Source organism: Lissotriton helveticus, chromosome 6 (genome assembly GCF_964261635.1).
Source record: "Lissotriton helveticus chromosome 6, aLisHel1.1, whole genome shotgun sequence".
NCBI classification, from domain to species: domain Eukaryota; kingdom Metazoa; phylum Chordata; class Amphibia; order Caudata; family Salamandridae; genus Lissotriton; species Lissotriton helveticus.
Window position 1 is genome coordinate 1,684,983,748 of NC_136067.1, and position 19,770 is coordinate 1,685,003,517.

At 42.6% G+C, this 19,770-nt stretch overlaps 1 protein-coding gene across 1 annotated transcript in view; it reads right to left on the bottom strand.

Moving 5' to 3' along the window:
* Positions 1–252: 252 nt before the first annotated feature.
* The window catches only part of JAG1 (jagged canonical Notch ligand 1), a 50,491-nt gene continuing 30,973 nt past the window's right edge, over positions 253–19,770 (bottom strand). Inside the window, exons 8-26 of the mRNA XM_078649542.1 lie at positions 19,337–19,450; positions 18,901–19,014; positions 18,110–18,223; positions 17,637–17,683; positions 16,892–17,065; positions 16,351–16,501; positions 15,112–15,276; positions 14,104–14,217; positions 13,540–13,653; positions 13,316–13,429; positions 12,941–13,057; positions 10,731–10,758; positions 10,506–10,591; positions 9,062–9,175; positions 8,861–8,970; positions 6,384–6,617; positions 4,037–4,168; positions 3,313–3,463; positions 253–2,223 (exon numbers count right to left, since the gene is read on the bottom strand). Coding sequence (XP_078505668.1) covers positions 1,766–2,223; positions 3,313–3,463; positions 4,037–4,168; positions 6,384–6,617; positions 8,861–8,970; positions 9,062–9,175; positions 10,506–10,591; positions 10,731–10,758; positions 12,941–13,057; positions 13,316–13,429; positions 13,540–13,653; positions 14,104–14,217; positions 15,112–15,276; positions 16,351–16,501; positions 16,892–17,065; positions 17,637–17,683; positions 18,110–18,223; positions 18,901–19,014; positions 19,337–19,450 — 2,651 coding nt within the window. The 3' untranslated portion in view covers positions 253–1,765. The remainder of the gene's footprint in view (positions 2,224–3,312; positions 3,464–4,036; positions 4,169–6,383; positions 6,618–8,860; positions 8,971–9,061; positions 9,176–10,505; positions 10,592–10,730; positions 10,759–12,940; positions 13,058–13,315; positions 13,430–13,539; positions 13,654–14,103; positions 14,218–15,111; positions 15,277–16,350; positions 16,502–16,891; positions 17,066–17,636; positions 17,684–18,109; positions 18,224–18,900; positions 19,015–19,336; positions 19,451–19,770) is intronic.

Here is a 19,770-nt window from a genome sequence, read left to right on the forward strand (position 1 = left end):
GAATGAGATTGCGTTCTTTCCGTTGCTCTTAATTTTATTTCATTAAACCAGTCCTTGATCACGCTTGATTTTAGCTCCTTACCTTATTACCAAAGGAATGCTTATCCTGTACACATTTTATTGTCCTACAAATGTAAATTTAAGGTTAACCTGAAAGGACAGCTCTCTTCCAGCAAGAGCATCTTTAGAGAATCTGCTGTAAAGAAACTTGAACAGACAACAAGCAGCTACAAATAAATCCCACACAGACCATTTTCTTTCAGGTTTTCATACAAAAAATTTAATAAATATTACTTTTCAAAATTTATTGCCAGTAACACATCAAAGATGCATTTTCAGGTTCATATATAACACTAATATCACAATACAAGATATCTTCAGGATCTCAATGGCTTACCAAAGAGATTACTATGTTTATCAGCCTATCCGGTTTACCTTGGACATGGTAATAGCACTTTGATTTCATCACTTGTTAAGGCAGGCAGTGGAGTCTATAGCAAATCTACACCGTGATCTCACTGGACATACTACTGTTCAAGTATTCAACAACTAGCTTATAAGAATACTTCCTAAATGCAGTAGGTTACAATACAAAAATCAAATCTACAAGTGGTTCGGTATTACGTTTCCATGGTGAAAAATAAAATAAATCAGAATTTACAAAACAAGATTGCTGGCTTCCAACTTCATGCGCTAGTTTGATTTTGTTACATGCAACCACTCACATCTTCTACATAGTTCAAATTCGGTTTGTTCCCTTAAGCTGCTCTGCAGCAGATCTGCCAGTCGCTCCTTTATCATTAAATCTAAAGCAGCAAAAAAAATAAAAATCTAGTCTAAATTTCTAAACTGCCTCAGTCAATACTTACAAATAATCAAGTGATACTAGAGAAGGTGGTTCAAACATTTGACATTGTACAAAAACTGCATCGGGGCATTAAATCCCGACTATTGTTAAAAAATAAACTATTTTTTTTAGAACACCTCAGTTTTGGCATATAGGCAACATGTAACAAGAAAAATTCAAAAATAAAGGAGCCATGAGCTTTACAAAGCTATCAAAAACCTTCAACTCTAAACACGTACGTATAAATAAAAAGGAATGATATTTAAGGCTCTTGATTATTAAGTTAATAAATCAAATATACACAGTGATTAATAAAAAAAATATTTACATATCTATACAACCCTAGTTTGACACATCTCTTTAAATTCTTCATTTTACCAGCAACTGCCGACAGAGTCCCCACCCCTTCCCGACCCGAACACAAATACAATAAAAAAATAAATAATAAACATAATTTTGATAGTTGCTGTGGTTCTAAGCTGCAAAGGCACTTTCAAATACAGAACTAGTTGTACTCAACATAAAACCAATATACAAAAAAAGAGAACAAAAGACATTCAATAAATATAAATAAAATGCATTTTCTAAGGCTATATATAGAACTCAGAAGTCCAGGCAGAATGCTGAAGCATGTGGAGGAGCAAAGAAGGATGGCGCCAAACCCTCGAGACAGATCCATGGTGTATCAGCTGTCGCCGACTGTACATTAGGACAGTTTTGACTAGTTTTGCATAGATGTGAGATGCAGCACTTGGTATTTCAGCCAACCACAGCAACTATCTTTGCCAGTGTAAGCCAGCTTGTCAAAACTTAAATTAACAGAGGATTCTAAGTACAAAATAGCCTTAGACTCAGAATATTACACAACAGTTAAGAACTAGGAGCTCCAAGCCTTGACAATGAAGGCATAGTTGTCTGCTATACAATATACTCCATCCGACTTAAGCTCTGTGCAGATTCTAAGTCTCTGTTGTCCTGTTTACTTGTCCAGTTTGGGTGTTTTGAGGGAGAGCCATTGGGAGGCTTCTCCTCTCTGTCTACTAGTGTGTACGCTGGCTGTTTGACATATCGTGTCTTCTGCTGGTGCTTATCCATGTCGTCTTCCTCCACTTCGGAATTGTGTGTCCTTATTTTGGCAATTTTGGAGTTTTTGTTTTCGTAGTCTTTTATGGGCACACTGTTTGCTCCATGTTTCTCAATTGGGTTCTTTATTTGATTCAGTTGTTCCCGCACATTATTTGTGGTGTTGTCTTCTGCAGCGGTGTGAGGGTGGCTGCTCTGCTTTCTGCGTTTTCGCATGCACCAGTAAAACGCAGTTACTAAGCAACAGATCCAAGCAACGGTCAAGATGGAGCTCAGCAAAGGCACCAAGAAATCTGCAAGGCATCAAAAGTAGCAAGAAATTAGTGAAATTCTGAACACAATAAATAAAAATAAGGATTCGCAAATCATGATTTTTAGTAGAAATCTCTGGGAAAAAATGGATCTTCAACGCAGAATATTAAAGACTAGGTATCAATGCATCACAAAACATGCATAGGGTTGCAATCTCTTCTTGCGGTATAATGACACCATCCAAGTGGTGAAATATCAGGTAATGTCTGGGTGTCTACCCATTTTTATGAGCTATGCTGCCAATATAGGTTCACCTCCATTTTGCTCATTCCTTTTGTTTTTAAAATGGGCAATTGATAGGATTACTTTTACACAATACCTAGAGTGACAAAAATAAGAGTTTTTTTCTGCACCAACTGCATTATTGGTACCATAATTGCACACCAAGGGCATATAAACTACCCAACCGTGGTGCAATGCCCTGCTACATAGAGGTTGAGCTTGACTGATCGAACAGAGAAAAAATATATTTTCTAGTCCACAGGAAAAAAATGGTCCAGTTTCTTTCAGAAACCTGGTCTGTGCACGTACCTGTAGTCAAGCAGACATTTTACATGTACATTACTTTGAGGGAACCCCACATTCTGTTTAGAAAGGAACAGAACAGTGTGGGGGGGTAACTCAGTGGTTCTTCCGCTGTCTCAGTTATCCCCTTATGCCTCCAACTACTGAGTAATCTCCAGTTAATTATAAAGACAACTTATTAAGTGTAGAACATAAGACACTACTCAATAGATATCTTTCCTTAAAATACCCATGCAAGCACCGTACAGGTTAACTGTTTGGCAAGGATATGTGGACTCCTACATATATCTCACTGCAGGAAACTGCATAGCTTTTCATCAACAAATGGTACAGAATTAGTTAGTTCGCCACCTACTGGAAACAATTGTGCCATCTAATCATGAGGTACCCAAAAGCATCTCCACTGTTTGTTACAAGGAAGTCAGTTCATGTTCCAGCAGGTGAACAAGTACCACGCCACCATGTTAATATTTCTGTGGGGCCATTATTACTACCACACCAGTGGTCACTTAGCCATTTGTGGACTAGGAAATATTGAGGCTCACCAGTCTTGCTTTTGGTGTGCCGCCTTTGTACAGTGACTTCCGCCACAGCTGCAATAAAGGTGTTGTTTCCATCTCGCCTGCTAACAAGATCAATGATTCGGTCCGTGATGTCTTTGATGGTATTTCCTTCTTCGCCACTGTCCTCGGCAGACTGGCGGGGAAAAAACATGCCGGTTTAAATAACTTAATACAAATCCAGGGTTGAAAAATATGCCAGTGTAATAATACTTCGAGAGTTTAAAACAATCGGGTAAAACATTATGGAAAAGTAAAGCAGAAGCACAACTAACAATCTAGAAATACTAACCACAGTCAATAAGCAGAAAACCAAACTAACATACCAGCAACCCCCCCCCCCCATAATTTTTAGGCCCTTTTTTTGTTGCACTTTCTTTAACTTAATGTATTACTACCCAGTAGCTTTCATACCGGAAAGACGTGAATAACCATATAAACAACATTAAATTGAGGGACCTAGCATGGTCCACACCTGACAAAGTGCTAATTGTACCAGGAAATGTGCACTGCACAAATACACATAAACCCTCATTTGTGGTGTACAAAGCCACTACGGTACGAACATAAGTCAATTACCTCCCTACTGAGCTCTCAAATGTTCTGCCTATTGTAAACTTGTGTCATTACTTGCAGTGCAGACCTTGCTAGTAGCTTGTAAGAGTGTTGGACCACCACAACAAAAAACATGCTTCAATAAAATACTTACAATGGCAACGTGAATTTCATTGCTTGCGAAAAGCGACGGTTCACAGGTAATGTAGATGGAATATTCAGCCGATGCATTCTTAAAAATGCCAAGATTCCTCAGTTCGTTGCAAATACGGTCTGTGGTGAAACCCTGCAAGCACACAAACCCGATTTAGAGGGTTGTAAGAAACATTATGCCAGAAATCAGTGACCGTAATACCATGCAAAGCACGAACGGCTAAATTACACTGACCAGGCATACACCACATTCAGGCAACATTCTAATTCTGCATATTATAATTCTCGCGGATTCTCTCATGGCAGGGGGTCTCGATTCAGTGTGCACTATACAGAAACCTTAAATAAAATCATCATGCTAAGGCACAAAGGGGCATATTATCAAGGGATTTATCTCCGCTTTTTTGGCTTTAAAAGCCAAGAAAGCGGAGATAAAATTATCTCCTTATCAGCAACAGGGTGCTAACACGCAACTTCGCATGTTAGCACCCATTTTCTCTACGCTTCCCCTTGCATCTCTAATGAGATGCAAAGGGGGCGTTCCAAAGAAAAATAATAGGAGAAATGTTGTTAAGCGACATTTCTCCTATTATCAAGGATGTTGCTAACTCTGTTAGTGATTAAAAAAGCGCTAACCGCGGTTAGCGCTGCTTTTTTTACACCTGGTATTTTCCTGACTTAGCCATGATATCCTATGGAAGGTGGATATCATGGCTAAATTTGTGAGCCTCTATCATCAAGCTAACGCCAAACTTCGAGAGACTGGTTTTCCAGCGATAATCTCTCATTTGGCAGTTAGGGCAAGGATTTTTATCACTTCTGAGATAAGCGTTGCTGATAGCACGCTATCTCAGTGATAAAAATCCACGCAACCCGGCGATAATTATCCTAGCGCTAAGTGCGCTTAGCGATAATTATCGCTGGGGCTTGGTAATATGCCCCACAGTTCTGAGGCAACACAGCCTCTACCTCCAATTCCTTTAAACCACTGAAAAAAAGAGGGCAGCTAAACAGAGTACTAGAGAGAAGTGACAACCAAATGTGTGGTAAAGAGTTACAGCCTCCATCACCAGAAAAAGTGGGGTACCTTCAGCACCCAAGAAGTGGGCAAAATCCAATACCCAACTTGGGCCCTCATTAAGATGGCGGTCTGACGAGCGTCTGACTGTCATAGCCACAGGAGGTGTCTGTCCGACAATGAGTTGGTGGTCTCACCTGCCTGATTAGGATAGGACCGCCAGCAGGGTAGTCGGAATGTGCCTTTTTGTGCCGCACAAGCCGCAGTACAAACAGGTACTGGCTTCATTGTAGGGATTACAGAACTACCTCCGCCCCGACTGGCTTCTTGAACCTGTCAGAGGCAGCGGTCTCATCCCCCCACCCCCTAGACAACTGCGCTCTGACCGCCAGTGTTGTAATCCAACGGTCAAACCGCTGGCCTGGATGTCAGGCATACTGCCACTGACGGCCTGTCATTGGCAGTCCGCCCGACATCGTGATGTGGGACTTCATTGTGTATGGAAGCCTAAAGAAACCCTGGTCAGATGCCAACAGTTCAGAACTGCAACCAGGAAAACACAGGCACACTGAAGATATTAAACCTCCCCTTTAGAAGAGGACAGAATATCTCCATTAGCAAAGGGAAAAATCCAAAAATTTTAATGAAGCGTGGCAAATAAAAATGGAAGACTTGGAAAGAGAGGGCTTGCAAAAAAAAAAAAAAAAAAACCTAATAATAATAATAATAATAATAGGTAAAAAAGTTCAGTACTCATTTCAGTTTCCACTAATCAGAAAACCGCATAATAATGAGGTTTTGCAGCCGCCATGCTAGGGTTCCGTTTTATGAGTTCACAACTGTGCGGCAAGAACTCAACCAGCCGGAGGAAGCTCTGACTAATCCCATTACTAAAATGTTAACATTTTCAATTAATAGGTTGACTAGCCTGGACGCTTACAACGGAAAATAGCTTCCCGGAATAGCCAAACATTCAGAGGGTTCTTTTCAAAGTTTGGAGCAGGTCAAACTGAGATTCCTGGTGCAGCCCAGAGATATTCAGGACTCTATATTTCTGTCTCCCTTTCAACAATACCCATCGGCCTGCACGAATGGGACTAGCAGTCGGCGGCAGTTCCCCTGCCTCGGTCCAGGGCCGCTCTCGGCCTCTGGAGGCGGGAAGCTTTACACGCTGATCTCATAATCACGCCATTTCCTGAACTGGGTCAGCCTCTCTGTTCTCTCGAGACCTACGTAAATCCCTGTGCTCAGACTGTGAAAACAGAGCTTCGAAAAGAACCGTGCTAGCCATTCTAGATTTTTAAAGGGCATTTTTTAACATAACACTCACTGGCGTCATCATGTCTTTGTTGAAGGCAAAAGTGATGTTGGCGCAGCTGCTGTCCTGGGAGTTGGAGTTGCACTTTGTTTTCACCGGGGGTTGATTGGACGGCCAGCATTCGCCGACTCCATTGCAGGGCGGGACAAAGCAATGGTCGTCCTTGATGGGCACACAGGTCTGGCCAGCCGGGCACTCGTTGTGGCCTTTGACGTTCACTTGACAAGGCAGAGGGCCGCACCACACCTGTAAGGTAAAGGAAACATATGTAAGTGCGGTAAAGGGATTCGAGGCTGTTGCACAATTTTCTACACCCTTAAAATGTTGTTTGTTGTACCCCGGGCTCTGGAATTATGTGGTAGGGTAGGCTAAGTTATGCGTCAAGAAAAGACATTATGTGGCATAATGCAGACCCTTATTGTGGAAGCTTTATTTCATTATGCACCAAATTAATCTCAATTTAACCTGCAAATAATATCTGAAAGGTGACCGGTTAACCTGTGCAAAGGGCCTACCAAGGCGCAACAACAAGTGTGGCAGTGGTTTGAGTGCATTTTGATCCTTTTGCGCTAAAGAATTTTTTTTCTTGAAATATGCAAATTCTGCAGCAGGTGATGGTATATGTGGCAAATCTATAAAGAACAAGCCTCAGAATCGCCTCATTTCAGTGAATCTGGTAATATCCATAGAACAACTGGGCAAAACATATGGTAAGCTCCCTGCTGTAAGGATACGGCCAACCAAATATTTCACTGTCTTAATTCAGATACAACCAGCATGCGCAGCAACATTGCGAGCGTGAGTAAACCTCATGCACTCGCAGGTTACCAAGAGCAGGGCCATGGGCTGCAGGGTTGTCCATAAGGAATGTTTATCCAAAATCCAGGCATAGTCAAATTGCAGAACATCCTCTTAAAATACTCCTGCGCCAGCCCTCTCTCCCTTTCAATGCCCTGTCCAATTTAATACTTCAAACACCAAACCCCCACCTAAAACCTCTTCCTAACACTGGACGCTCAAACATTTTGTGTTCTGCAAGAGCGGTGCTTAGAGACATCCAGAGCTTGTGGACTTAATTTTATAAATGAGAGATGGATCCCCTCCCTAAGATACCCCTGACTATCTTGCTGCTCAAACACAGACTCCTAAAGTCCTACATCAAACCACAAAGTCACCCTGTTTTACCAATCCTTATCTGTAATAAATTGCCCCAAATAAATCTGTGACCAACTACGGATCTTAACTTCTGAATACAAAAAAAAACAAAAACACAAAATAAGACAGTGTTTCCTCTATTTGACTTCTATCCGGCTCTTATACATTGGCTAATCTAGATCTGCTTGGAAGCAGAAAAATGAGCCATTAACGCAAACAAGTTTGATTCAAATTACAGTATTACGTCAACAAGATGTGCTCTGCAGGTGAATGGAGACTGGAATATGGTTCTGAAAAGACAAGCTGAGACGGGACAAACTTAAAAATGCCTACAACCAATTCCACCCCCGCATTCTTTCCAACAAGCAGCCAACCAAGAAAGTACATCTGCACAAGAAGGCCCATAAAATAAAAGCCTGGAAGATCTAAAACAAGGTGGAGTTCTCTTTGTCTGCTGGAAGCAGCAAGCTATCTCTCTGAAAAAGCAAGGGTGAAATCTTGAACGAAACATTCTCCCATGAAGACCAATATTTAGTACTGCTAATGTTTTTATGAGTTTGTTCGTTAAAGACTCGACCCTGGTCAGCCAATGGCAACATCCTCAGACAGATTATAGCTTCCATCGTACCAGCAAGGCGGCAGCTTCAAATGGAGCGCAGAATACTTTTAGTTCTCATGAGAAGCGATACAAATGCATACTGGATATGCATGCTGTCTGAGGAACAGCGGGCTCAAGTAAACAACGGGACAGTTATTCGAGGTGAAACATGGGAATTTGAACCCATGCTTTAGGTAATTTTTTGAAGGGGAAATAAAGAATGCCTGGCCATAAAAATGGTAAAAAGTCTTAGTGAAGAAGTATTCATGCACTATACTTCAGGGTTGCCCACGGTGGGAGCAAGAACACACGAAGAAGCAAAAAGATTTAAAGAGCTCAAAGAGATCAATTTTCTCATCTCTTTGGATGAAAGATTGATCAATGAATCAGAGTTGGAAGAGGACGCTGTAGATGCCACCAGGATGCAACAGTGAAATGACCCGGATCTGAGTTTGGTGTTGACAGTAAGTTCATGCTGTGTGTTGGTGGTACTAGCCATGCCACCAAGATGCTAGCAAAATGAAAACCCTAGCATTCCCTAAATCAACGCAGAACACCCTTAGATGGCACTGAAGTCAGTTACCACTTATCATTCTCAGTATCTGATCTCATCAGCAAAGCATTAGCATGCTCACTCATGGTTACTCAGTGCCCCAGCAGTTTACAACTATGAAAACATTTCCCATGGCATGAATGCCTCCTGCGCCTAAGACAGGAGTGGGATAAGTGCACTCACCTTTGAGCAGGTAACTCTTCCATTCAAGCACTGGCAGGTATTACACTCGTCATCCCACTTGGCTCCGTCTGGCATCACTTGTCCATTTGTAATGCAAGGTCTTCCAGTCACTGAAAAAGGCAAACCATTTACTTACTCATTTCTATCAAGTTTAACAAGCAAGAAGAAATGTTACAGTAGACAAGTGAACAATGAAAGTACCTTCTTGGCATCTTGGTCCACTGCGCCCTGGCGGGCAGTGGCAGCGATAGCTGTTGATTTCATCCACGCATGTAGCACCATAAGCACAGGGTGAGGACTGGCACTCGTTGATATCTGCAGAGAGAAAAACATCTCATTATCTCATCCATCTTCTTTGACCAATGAGGCAGTTACAATGATAGGAGGCCAGCAGTCTGGGGGATGTGAGGAAGGAGGCAGGGGTAATAATAAGCTGGTTTTGGGGTGAAGAGGCTGTTGTTCTTCACAAATACATTTAATTTAAAGGATGTGGCACAGGCCAATGAAGTCTCAAAATATCTGGATTGCTTAACTGCTAAAGGCTCCCTTACATTTTCCAAAGCTCAGACTAAGATTAACCACACATATATGTATGTATTGGAAGTTACAGAGAGCAAATCTAGCTGGGAAGCAGTGGGCACTGTACACAAGTTTAGGATGGACAATAGAAGACGGGGTACATAGTAGAGAGGGACACTTTCTCCAAGGTCAGCCAATGGGAGAAGCAGAGGCAGGAGGTTCCCAATGGCAGATTAAATATTCCTGGAAGGAATGTGTTCTAAAAAGCAAGAAGAGAAGAAGCATCTAGTCTGATCTTTGATGGGACGTTGCCACAGAGCCACCAAAGTTTTGAAGAATGCAGTCCTTTTTTATAGGCTCATGATGACAGGAGTCACCGACAAGTTCCTAATAACGGTTTGTGGAAGGACTATTTGATTCAGTGGAAAAGTTGCTTGGAATGGCGTAGGATCCATTTAGATAAAACTAGAAATATCAGTTGTGAATCCTGCAAAGGGCGCTTGTGGCTAGCATTTTAAAACGTGAGAAAAACCAAGATGGGAGAGAAACCGGCTAAAAGTGATTGGGTGGTGTAGCTGCATGTCAAAGCGGGGTGGTACTCTGGGGACTAGAGGTTGTCGCAACATACATATGAACCACCACAATACAAAGCAATGCTTTGTGGGAGAAAGTGTAACACTCAATTTCTACGTCAATAAACAGAATCACAAGATACATCAAAAAGCTCCCTGGTGTAAATTAAAAATGTGTGGCCCAAACCACATTAACAAAACATACAAGTTAAACAACGCGACTAATCACATTTAGAATGCCTCCTACTAACATAAACCCTTAATTTAAACGTGGGAGCACATATTGTGCAATAATTACTCTCGTTGTGAAACAACTTATACAAGATTATTTGAAAAATCATAGTTACATTAGACATTTCTGAATTGTGCACAATTATCACTATTGGAGCTCGGGCAGTAGTTGCACGCTTCAGAATTCAATCAAGGAGCCCACTGACTAAAAGGAGAGAAGGTGCATGTGGCGGACCATGTTCAAGGATAGGGTCTGGCCTACTGAATCCGGTTCCGACCAACCACAAGGTTTAAGAAGGGCTGATTCTTGCAGCAGTACTCACTAATTCTGCAGTCCGGTCCAGCAAAGCCTGCAGCACATTCACATCTGTACCAGTTGTCGCCGTCCACGCAGGTTCCACTATTATAGCTAGATTAGCAAGACACAGAAAGAGGCGGTTACTATTTGAACAACTAAAACAACTTTTAGCAAAAACCGAATAAGCGGGTAACAATGTCCATCAAGGACAGCATTTTCCCAAAGAAAGAAATGTAGAAACGCCACTTACCAAGGATGAGGACTGCAGTCATTGGTATCTGAAAAAGCAAGCGAAGAACAATTTAAAAATCTTACAGCAGCAAGGAGTTGCATGCTTTGTACAAGGCTCTACACAGTACTATATTAAATTAGTGCATTTCCTATCCAAGATTCCCCGTCTGGGGACATTGAATAATTTTGGGCATGCTAATCTATTAAAGAGTCAATGGTGGAGATAAACGGATCTGCTCAGACACGACTGCCTGGTAATTCTGGTTTGGTGGTCTCCCCACACTGCCTAACACACCAAACCCTACTCGTTCTTTGGCTTCACAACTCGTACTTTGATACTTTCTTTACTTCCGGAGTTTTTTTTTGTTTTAATTGCAATCCCCCCCACCTCATGGAAGAATGTTACATATTTAGTAAAGGGCAACAGAGCACGGCAGACTTATTCCTCGATGGACTTTGAACCAGTATTTTAGTGTTCAAAGAATTAAAAAAAATACTTGTTTACCAGAGAACATGATTGGATTTTGAGTGATGTTTTAAGTATAAATAAATTCTACAAAACAAAATCGCACAAATACAGTGAGGCAAAATAAAAAAAAGAGCTGACAATCGGACAGCCGCCTGACATCTCTGCGAGTCAGGGAAAGTTGAAAATTCTCATCGGAGAATCTTCCGATCCTTGTCCATTCCTGCTACTTCGCAATGATGCTCAGAGCAGGCAGATAAACAGATGGAGAGAAGCAGTGGAAACAGAAATGGAGGCCAGGAAATCAAGAGGAAGGGAAGCAGTACAATATAAGCATCCCTCGTGCTTCCATAACAAGAGTAGTTCTGGGAGCAGTCGTGCAAGCTTCCTTAAAGACCACCAGTACAGCTTGCGCTGATTATGCAAACAATCCCCCCATAAGAAAATTACACAGTGCAAGCTTCTTTTACATAAAGAGAGCTGATCGCTTTCTGTGATGTCACTGGGGTTATTTGAGAATATCCAATCGATGACATCATGCATGCCAATTATATGTTTCGCTTCATAATTTTTTTTAATGGCTGTTAATCGGCACATTAGGTGTCAAACACTGCAACCTGGGCATCCATGACAAAATTGACTAAATATGCTCATCTGCTCTCTGGCGGACATCTTCACTTCCTGAATATTCCTACGCCTTCAAGGTTGCACACTAATAAACAGTTAGCTTTCCTAAACTTCGAGAAACGTCCCTGTTGGGACTGACCTCTGTTGAAAAAGGGATGTCGATTACCCATAATTAATGCGTTATGCTACTTCCAATTAAGCAGAAGACCTCAGACTGGCAAAGCTATCAGTGCTGTTGCTGTACAGTGTGTAGCATTTGCCTTGCCCTATATAGAGAGCCTAGACCTTTTCCTAATCCAAGCTTTAATTCCAGCTGAAATACAGCAGTGGACATATGGCAATGAGAAGTGTACCGCCCAGCTCCAGGTTATCCTTAGCCTCTCAAGGTTCTAAGCCCCCAAATAGATTTTTGCTGACATTATAGTGTTGACATTTCTATTGTCCACACCCTAGTTCGACATCTCCCTACACAATAAGTCCAGTTCCATCCACTAGGTCAAGCAAGGCTAGTGTGGTCCTTAATTTAAGTTCCGTAGGGCCCGACTTAGATTTCAGTGGTCAGGTTTCTCCGTCAAGATGGTGAAGGACATCTCATCCACCGAAATGTAATCTCATAATGTCCTATGGGATTTAGATTTCAGCAGACGGAATATCCATAACCGCTGTGACAGAGTAACCCGTCCGCCAAAATCTAAATCAGGCCATTAATCTTCAGGAGCCAGTTACATGAAGCAGCACCAGCACATACGGAAGGTAAGAACAGCTTTCAAAATCAACCAAAAGGGATCTATGGCCCAACTTCAAAGCAACAAATACACTCCCAGGAGGAGAGCCTTGGAAAGATGCTTAAGGAAGAAATTGAGTGGAAGCAGAGGTTGATTTGAGAAAAAAAGAGGGAGCAGGAAGCAACATCTGTCTGCACTTATCACATCTGCAACTTACTCATGCCCAGATCAGCACTGTAGCAAAAAAAGTTATTAAAACCCAATATTCAGGTAAAGCAGCAGGCTACATCAAAAGGTTCCGCCTTCTGGTTTTAATTTTACATCTCAGGCGGATCGCGGACAAGCCAGTAATATTACCATCAGGCAATGTACAATGCCCCACTAAAGCGAAAGAAGCAGTGTGATACGTACTCTGTGTGCAAGTTGGTCCTTCCCAGCCTTCTTTACAGACGCAAGTGAAAGTGTCGCCGCTGACCACACAGGTGCCGCCATTATGACAGGGATTCGGCAAACAGCTACTGTTTCTTGCTGTAGAAAGCGGAAAAACTTAATGTTAGTCCACACCACGGAGAAATGTTGTGATGGGAGGTCACAAGTGTGAAACTCAGCTAGCAGACTACTACTACCACCATCTTTCCAAAGGTCGGTAAATTATAAGTTAGGTAATAGAAAAATAAGCTTTTTTCAATTTCTTAGAACCAACAGGCGTGTGTTATGGAGTTTTTTGTAACGGGTGTGTGTCCAACAATGAATTTTAACCTCGCCGACAAGAGATGCCCAACGTACCAATATTGCAAGTGGCTCCTTCCCATCCTCCCGAACACATGCACTTGAACACATCCCCTTCATCATAACAAGTCCCTCCGTTGTTACAGGTGGCTTCATCGCACTGGCTGTCGCCTGCAGGGGGAGAAATACATTCCTTGGTGATATGTTCTTTAAAATTAAACATTTGTCGCGTTTACAAACACTGGACCCGATTGCCTATTTCAATGTGAAAAAATACTTACGGGAGTGGCAGGTTTTTCCTTTCCACCCATTCTTGCATTCGCAGAAGAAATCGTTGACCAAGTCTCGACATGTTCCTCTATTGTGGCAAGGATTTTGACTACAGTCATTGATGTCTAAAAAAGAAAAGAAAACATTTTGTAGAGGAGGAACAAAATTTAAATAGAATATTTTTCGATGGCACTCCCTCTGCATAAATTATCTCTTTCTTTATCTTCGCTCACCCATGGAACAAAACACCTAGTTAAAACATATTAGAATGCATAGCTTGCCTACATACCACAAAATTATTTCACCCAGAATTGACATATCATTTTGTAAAAGTTGTTTTTAAAAATCTACTTTGAAAAGGTTTGTTTCCATGGTGTACATCTTCCAACAACCCCACCCAAAGCTGACAAGCACCAAAACAAGCATCTAAAAAGATGAATTCAGGGAAACTCTTGCTTCAATGTAGCAAGTCGAGCAAACAACTTTCTCTGTGGTCACCAAACCTGTCAGTCTAGAGGAAAGCTATCCAAGCCCAACCCTCAGCCCTGAAGTGGAATGCCTGGCGGGTTACTCACTGGTCTCACAGAACGTTCCTTCCCAGCCGTCACTGCAAATGCACGTGTAGGAGTTTACACCATCAATGCATGTCCCGCCATTCACACATGGGTTGCTTTCGCAGTCATTGATATCTGCAACAAAAGGCGGGGGAACACGATTCAGTTAAAGCAATGGTACAGGGGCCACATGGCTAATCAGAGGAGTCCCCACCCTAGAAAGAGTAAGACAGAAGGACACGTATTCCCCTCATAAAATTTTAGGAAACTTCAGATACAACATACTAAAATTAAAAGCTTTACATGTAAGGGAACTAGCCTTGTGCATACACAGTGATATCAACTGAAGTATGCTCACCAATTTCAAAACCAAAACATTGATACGCCTGGATGCTTAGACTGTGGCCCACAGCCCAACACACCACCTTCGTTAACAAATCAACTGATTTTTTTCACCCACTGAAGGCAGAAAATACTAATAACCAGTAGGCCCTGGTTGAAAATGGTTAGACTGCTGCCTGCTGTATTTGCAAAGGGACGCACTCTCAAACCCAGACTTCCTTTTCTTGGAATTTAAAATATATTAGAACATTGGAATGTTGGGAGCTCCATTGTAGACAATGGAGAGCTCCATGCTTCTACGGGCCGGTAAAGGCCCGCAGAGCAACATTCCAATGTTTTACAAAGGCCTCTCGGAGCTCAGGGGGATTTAAATCCCCTCGAGAGGCCTTTGTTTTATTTGTTAGAACATTCTGCCCTCTAGTGGCAGGATGTTCTAATAGCCTTATAGCCCTTCGTAGCAGGGCTATACGGGATATTAAAGTCTCGGTCCCTTGTTAAAGTCCCTGGCCTTCGGCTCGGGTCTTTAAAAGCCGGCATAGCCCACTAAGGTGGGCTATAAGGCTATAGTCAACTGGTCAATGAGCTCTTGTGAGCAGAATGCTGATTTCTGTAAATCCAATCTCAGGAACTAGGCACAGACAGTACTACACACAGATCATACAAGCAGCAAACATGGAGATCTCTTACTTTCATGACAGTAGCTGCCGGTGAAGCCCTGGTTACATTCACATGTGAATTTGCCTCCAGACTGACTCTTGCACTTCCCACTGGGTCCACAGACACTTGAAGAAAGGTAACGGACACCTTCCGGAGTGTTATTGGAAGCCATTGCAACCGTACAGCTATCAATTACTGTAAATGATACAAGAAACAAGTCTGTAGAGTCTTCTAAATATGCAACTCTTTGAAAATAAGAATCAACAGTTTTTAGCAATTGTGTAGTCATTTAAGTTTATAGCGCATAAAGCAAATGGCAGTGAAAGAAGCCCGCCGTGGTGTACCGCGCTCCTAGAAGGGTATATGTACTGTGAGCAGGTGTTGAGTGAGAGGTATGTAAAATGCATTATACTGAACAGAGCGAGTTTAAACCCTGTGTTGGCGGTGACTTAACAGTGATATACTAGATTATAGGGAATTTAAAAAATGTACACTTATTACAAAAAATAAGCTATACCCTACTCAAAATAACAGACCTACAAATAACAGTAGTTTCTCATATTTGAGGGACCATGTTGGTTTGTGTGTTAGGAGAGACATGCAAGAGGCCTTCAAATTCCTTAATAGAATATACGGACACAGGGGCAGCAGATGAATAGACCACTAGAGCTGGAGACTGGGATGTGGGCTAAGAGTGCCAGGACCAACATTAGAACATTTTTTTTTGGGGCAGACCAGGTACTTACCACCACCTCTAGACAAAAATTGTACATTAATAAAAACAAATGGACAGAATGGGCAAAATACGCATGGAAAGTGCTGGCACCAGTCCCTCAAACATGCTGTTAACAGGCAGGCTTTGTCCTCTATCAAACTACTGTTCTTGCCAAACTTGTTTACACATATGGCTGCTACCCTGAGCGCCTTCAGCTGGTCTTTTTAGACACTGGCACATTGCATGCAGAGGATGGCCCGCCTGTACATACAAGGGCAAGAGCAAAGCTACATGTTTCAGAAGTCAGAGGGGTGCTGGCCTAATCAGAACTGAAGGCACTTATGACATGGGGCCAGTTGAGAGGACCCCAGAAGGTTGAAAACTGCTTGTTGCAGAAATTAAACTAATGAACAAACTGGCAGGGTGCTAAAATATAGCGCTTAATGCAGGTTTTACATTTCACATAGAGCAATTTTTGCAGAACTTCACATAATTAAGCAAAAGCAGATGAAGGGATTCCCCGCACGCTACTATATATAAACCAAGCCATGTACCTTCACAAGGAGTAGTGCGGCAGTGATCTTTCAAGTGTGAACAATTCTTCCCCTCGTAATCTTCATGGCAGGTGCAGAAGTAATCAGTGGCAAGGTTAAAGCACTGGGCTCCGTTCTGGCAAGGGTTGGGCTCACAATAATCTATGTCCAACTGTAATTGCAAAAGAGGAGAAAAAACATACAGCAAAGTTAAACAAAGGGTTTATTATTGTGCTTTTTACTGCTACAGGCAGCAGACACTGGAATATGACCTTTTATCTGGCAGCCCCATTAACTGCACATAATGTGCCCTACACTTGCCACAATCGCAGCACAGATAAGAACAGACAACAGCAGAAGCTAACTTACAAACAAACAGTCAAACAAAAAAATATTCATTTTTTGGGGCTAGTCAGCTATAAGAAACTTGACTTTATAGTAGGCCTCACTTTGCGGGAGGTATTCGGTGCACAAATCATATGGGGAAGAAAAGGGGAGGAAATAAAAGAAACTGCGGGAAGAAGCCCTGGCTATGTGGGGCTTGCCTTTCACCAATGCTCACCTGACAGAGGTTTCCTGAGAAACCAGCAGGGCATAGGCACTGGAATCCATTGATTTCATCCTTGCAGTCACCCCCATTCAAGCAGGGGCTGCTCGCACATTCATTGAGGTCTTTCTCACAGTCGTCGCCTGCATAGCCATCTGGGCAGTCACAGCGATAACCATTAACAAGATCCTGAAGGGAGGAAGGGTAACACAACAGAAAAAAGCCACAGCATTAGTCCAACCTTCATCGCCCCGAACATTTCTGGTGTTGCAGTTGATTGTATTCTTTTAACATTTCCTGGCACGACGCAGAGCGATAAAACGAAACACGTGCCAAGTGTTTTTCGCCGTCAATAGGCACAACACCATTTTAATTTTCTGGATATAAGAAATCCTGCGTCCAAAGTCAAGGCCTCATGCTTGAGGATTGAGCTAAGTCTTGGTCTTGCCCCCTTATGGTCAGATTGCTAAAGAGGGGAGCTCCTTACCCCAACGAATCATACAATCCACTCACTATATTTAAGTGAGGGAATGGGGTGCTGGGACAAGGAAGTAGTATTCAATAGGAGGAGCTGTACATAAGCTCAAGCTATATAGCACAGATTACTGTCCAGAAAGCAGGACTTTAAACTGATGGGAAGAACGGTTATACTGGTTGAGAATTACTAAAGGGCACGCAAAGCCTGTACTGTATGGAATACTTAAACTATTAAAATAGGCAAAGAGATGAAAAAAAAAAAAGGTAGGGCATAACAACTTACCCTGCAGGTTCCTCCATTCTTACATTGACCTTCGCAGTCGTTAATATCTGCACCAAAAAACATTGCACTTGTTAGCATACCTGCTACAGAGAACGTCAACGTACATTCCAGATGCAGACAAACAATGCAAACGTCTGTACAGTTCTCGCGAGATAAAGCTTTTGTCAAATTTCCTGCATGCTTTCCTCCAGATAAGGTTATTATAATGGGTGGGAACCCCAGGCCATTCTTCCAGGAGGCTCCACGCAACTTCACATCATTGTTTCGGTTATGTTATCGGAATATGGCAACGCTACGGACTAATGAGTCTGATAAAATTGTATATTTTCATTCCAGACCGACTACTCCCTTTCTAAAAACACCAGCCGCTGAGATTTCCCCTTCTGCACCAGACACTCCGTTTAACTCAAAAATAGCCAGTCAAGGGCCTGGGACACAACCTACAAGCGGGGAGAAGGGCAAAATATGCTTACCTGTATCGCAGTTCTGGCCGGTCCAGCCAGCCATGCAGTCACAATAGTAGCTGCCAATCAGGTTCCTGCAGGAGTTGGCATTCACGCAAGGTTTCCCTTCACATTCATTTGCATCTACAAGGAGAGAAGCACAGAACAATATTCAGGACCAAAGGACAGAGAAGCCAAGTCAAAATAAAACACATCACTACTTTTGTAAGTCCTCTAGGCCTTAGGCAATGTTTTGGGTTAAAACATGTTTTTAAAAAATAGGCATTTATGCAAATGCATGAAATTGCCTTGCTTTCCTGATTGCATGGCTGGAGTGTGTGCATGATGGCGCACCACACGCATGTGCAGCAGAGATGCCTAACCACTAACTGGGAATAAGTGAGCCATTCGGGGAGGGCGCTGCTCTCAGGGCGGTCAGCTGGAGTGGAGAATGCAAGTGCCCATCCGTCATGAGATCAGCCATCCCAAGTCCAGCTGCGAGCTCCTTGGTCTGGAGGAGTTGACACGGCTGAAAAGATACAGTCACTTTCCCACAGGGCCCAGCCGAGGGGAACGCAGGCTCAAGCCAAGACTGATGGGTCGTTATCTCTGCCCCGAGTTCTGTTACTTTCTATAATCTGCAGTGTCAGCGCAAGCGTCCCCAGCAGTCCCACAGGGAAGCGCCAACCAGGAAATGTACTGCACAGAGCGACACCGACATGTGTATGCCCTAAAGCTCATCCAGCTGGCAAGGGCGACTATTCACCAGCGCGGAAAGCAGGGCATGCGTCATGTGCCAAAGCAAACACACGTGCATTTACCTATCTGACATGTTTTGCCAGTCCACTGATGTGGGCATATGCATTTAAATCCATCCACAAGATCTTGGCAGGTCCCGCCATGGCCGCAGGGGTTTGGAAAGCAGTCGTCAACGTCTGCAAACAAAACAAAAGAAAAATGTAAATGCATAATAGTTAATAATATGCACCAGAAGTAAGGAATCAGCAAGGTCGTAGTCACGAGGGGAATAAAGGTACACACATTTTGAGGGACGGGAGAAATAGTTTACCTCACAGGCATGCAAAACTCAAAGATAGTTTTGCTCCCCCAGTTAACTAAGACTTTTTTTTTGTGTTATTCAAAAGAGAGTTTATTGAGAGAACATAAAGTAGAAAATATACAATAATATATAATCATATAGGAGAATAAATAAACAAACTGGGCCTTTTAACAATGCGTTTACAGAAATGTACTTACTGATAGTGCAAGTTGGGCCCGACCAACCAGGGGCACACTTGCATTCATAGCCCGTCGAGGTTTCGGAGCAACTGCCGCTATTGGAGCAAGGATCCGACAGGCACGCATGCTCAGCTGTTTAAAAAAACACAAACAAACACAAAGTGAGAACGTGGCACGATCGAAACAAGCGAACACATTACAAACAAGAAAATGTTTTCAAAGTCGACTGTGCGTTTTATTCGAGCAATACGAGCCGTCACTAACAAAAATAAATCCTTTGATTCCATCTCTATGGCCAAATCGAAGAAACAATCGGGCCAATCAGGCACACTGAACAGTGAAGCAACCAGCAAGGTGCACATAACATAGCAGCAATACATGCACACTTCGAGGAGGGAAACAACACAGGGCAGCACAGCAGCTTGATAGATAAATGCTTTATTTCCCACTGA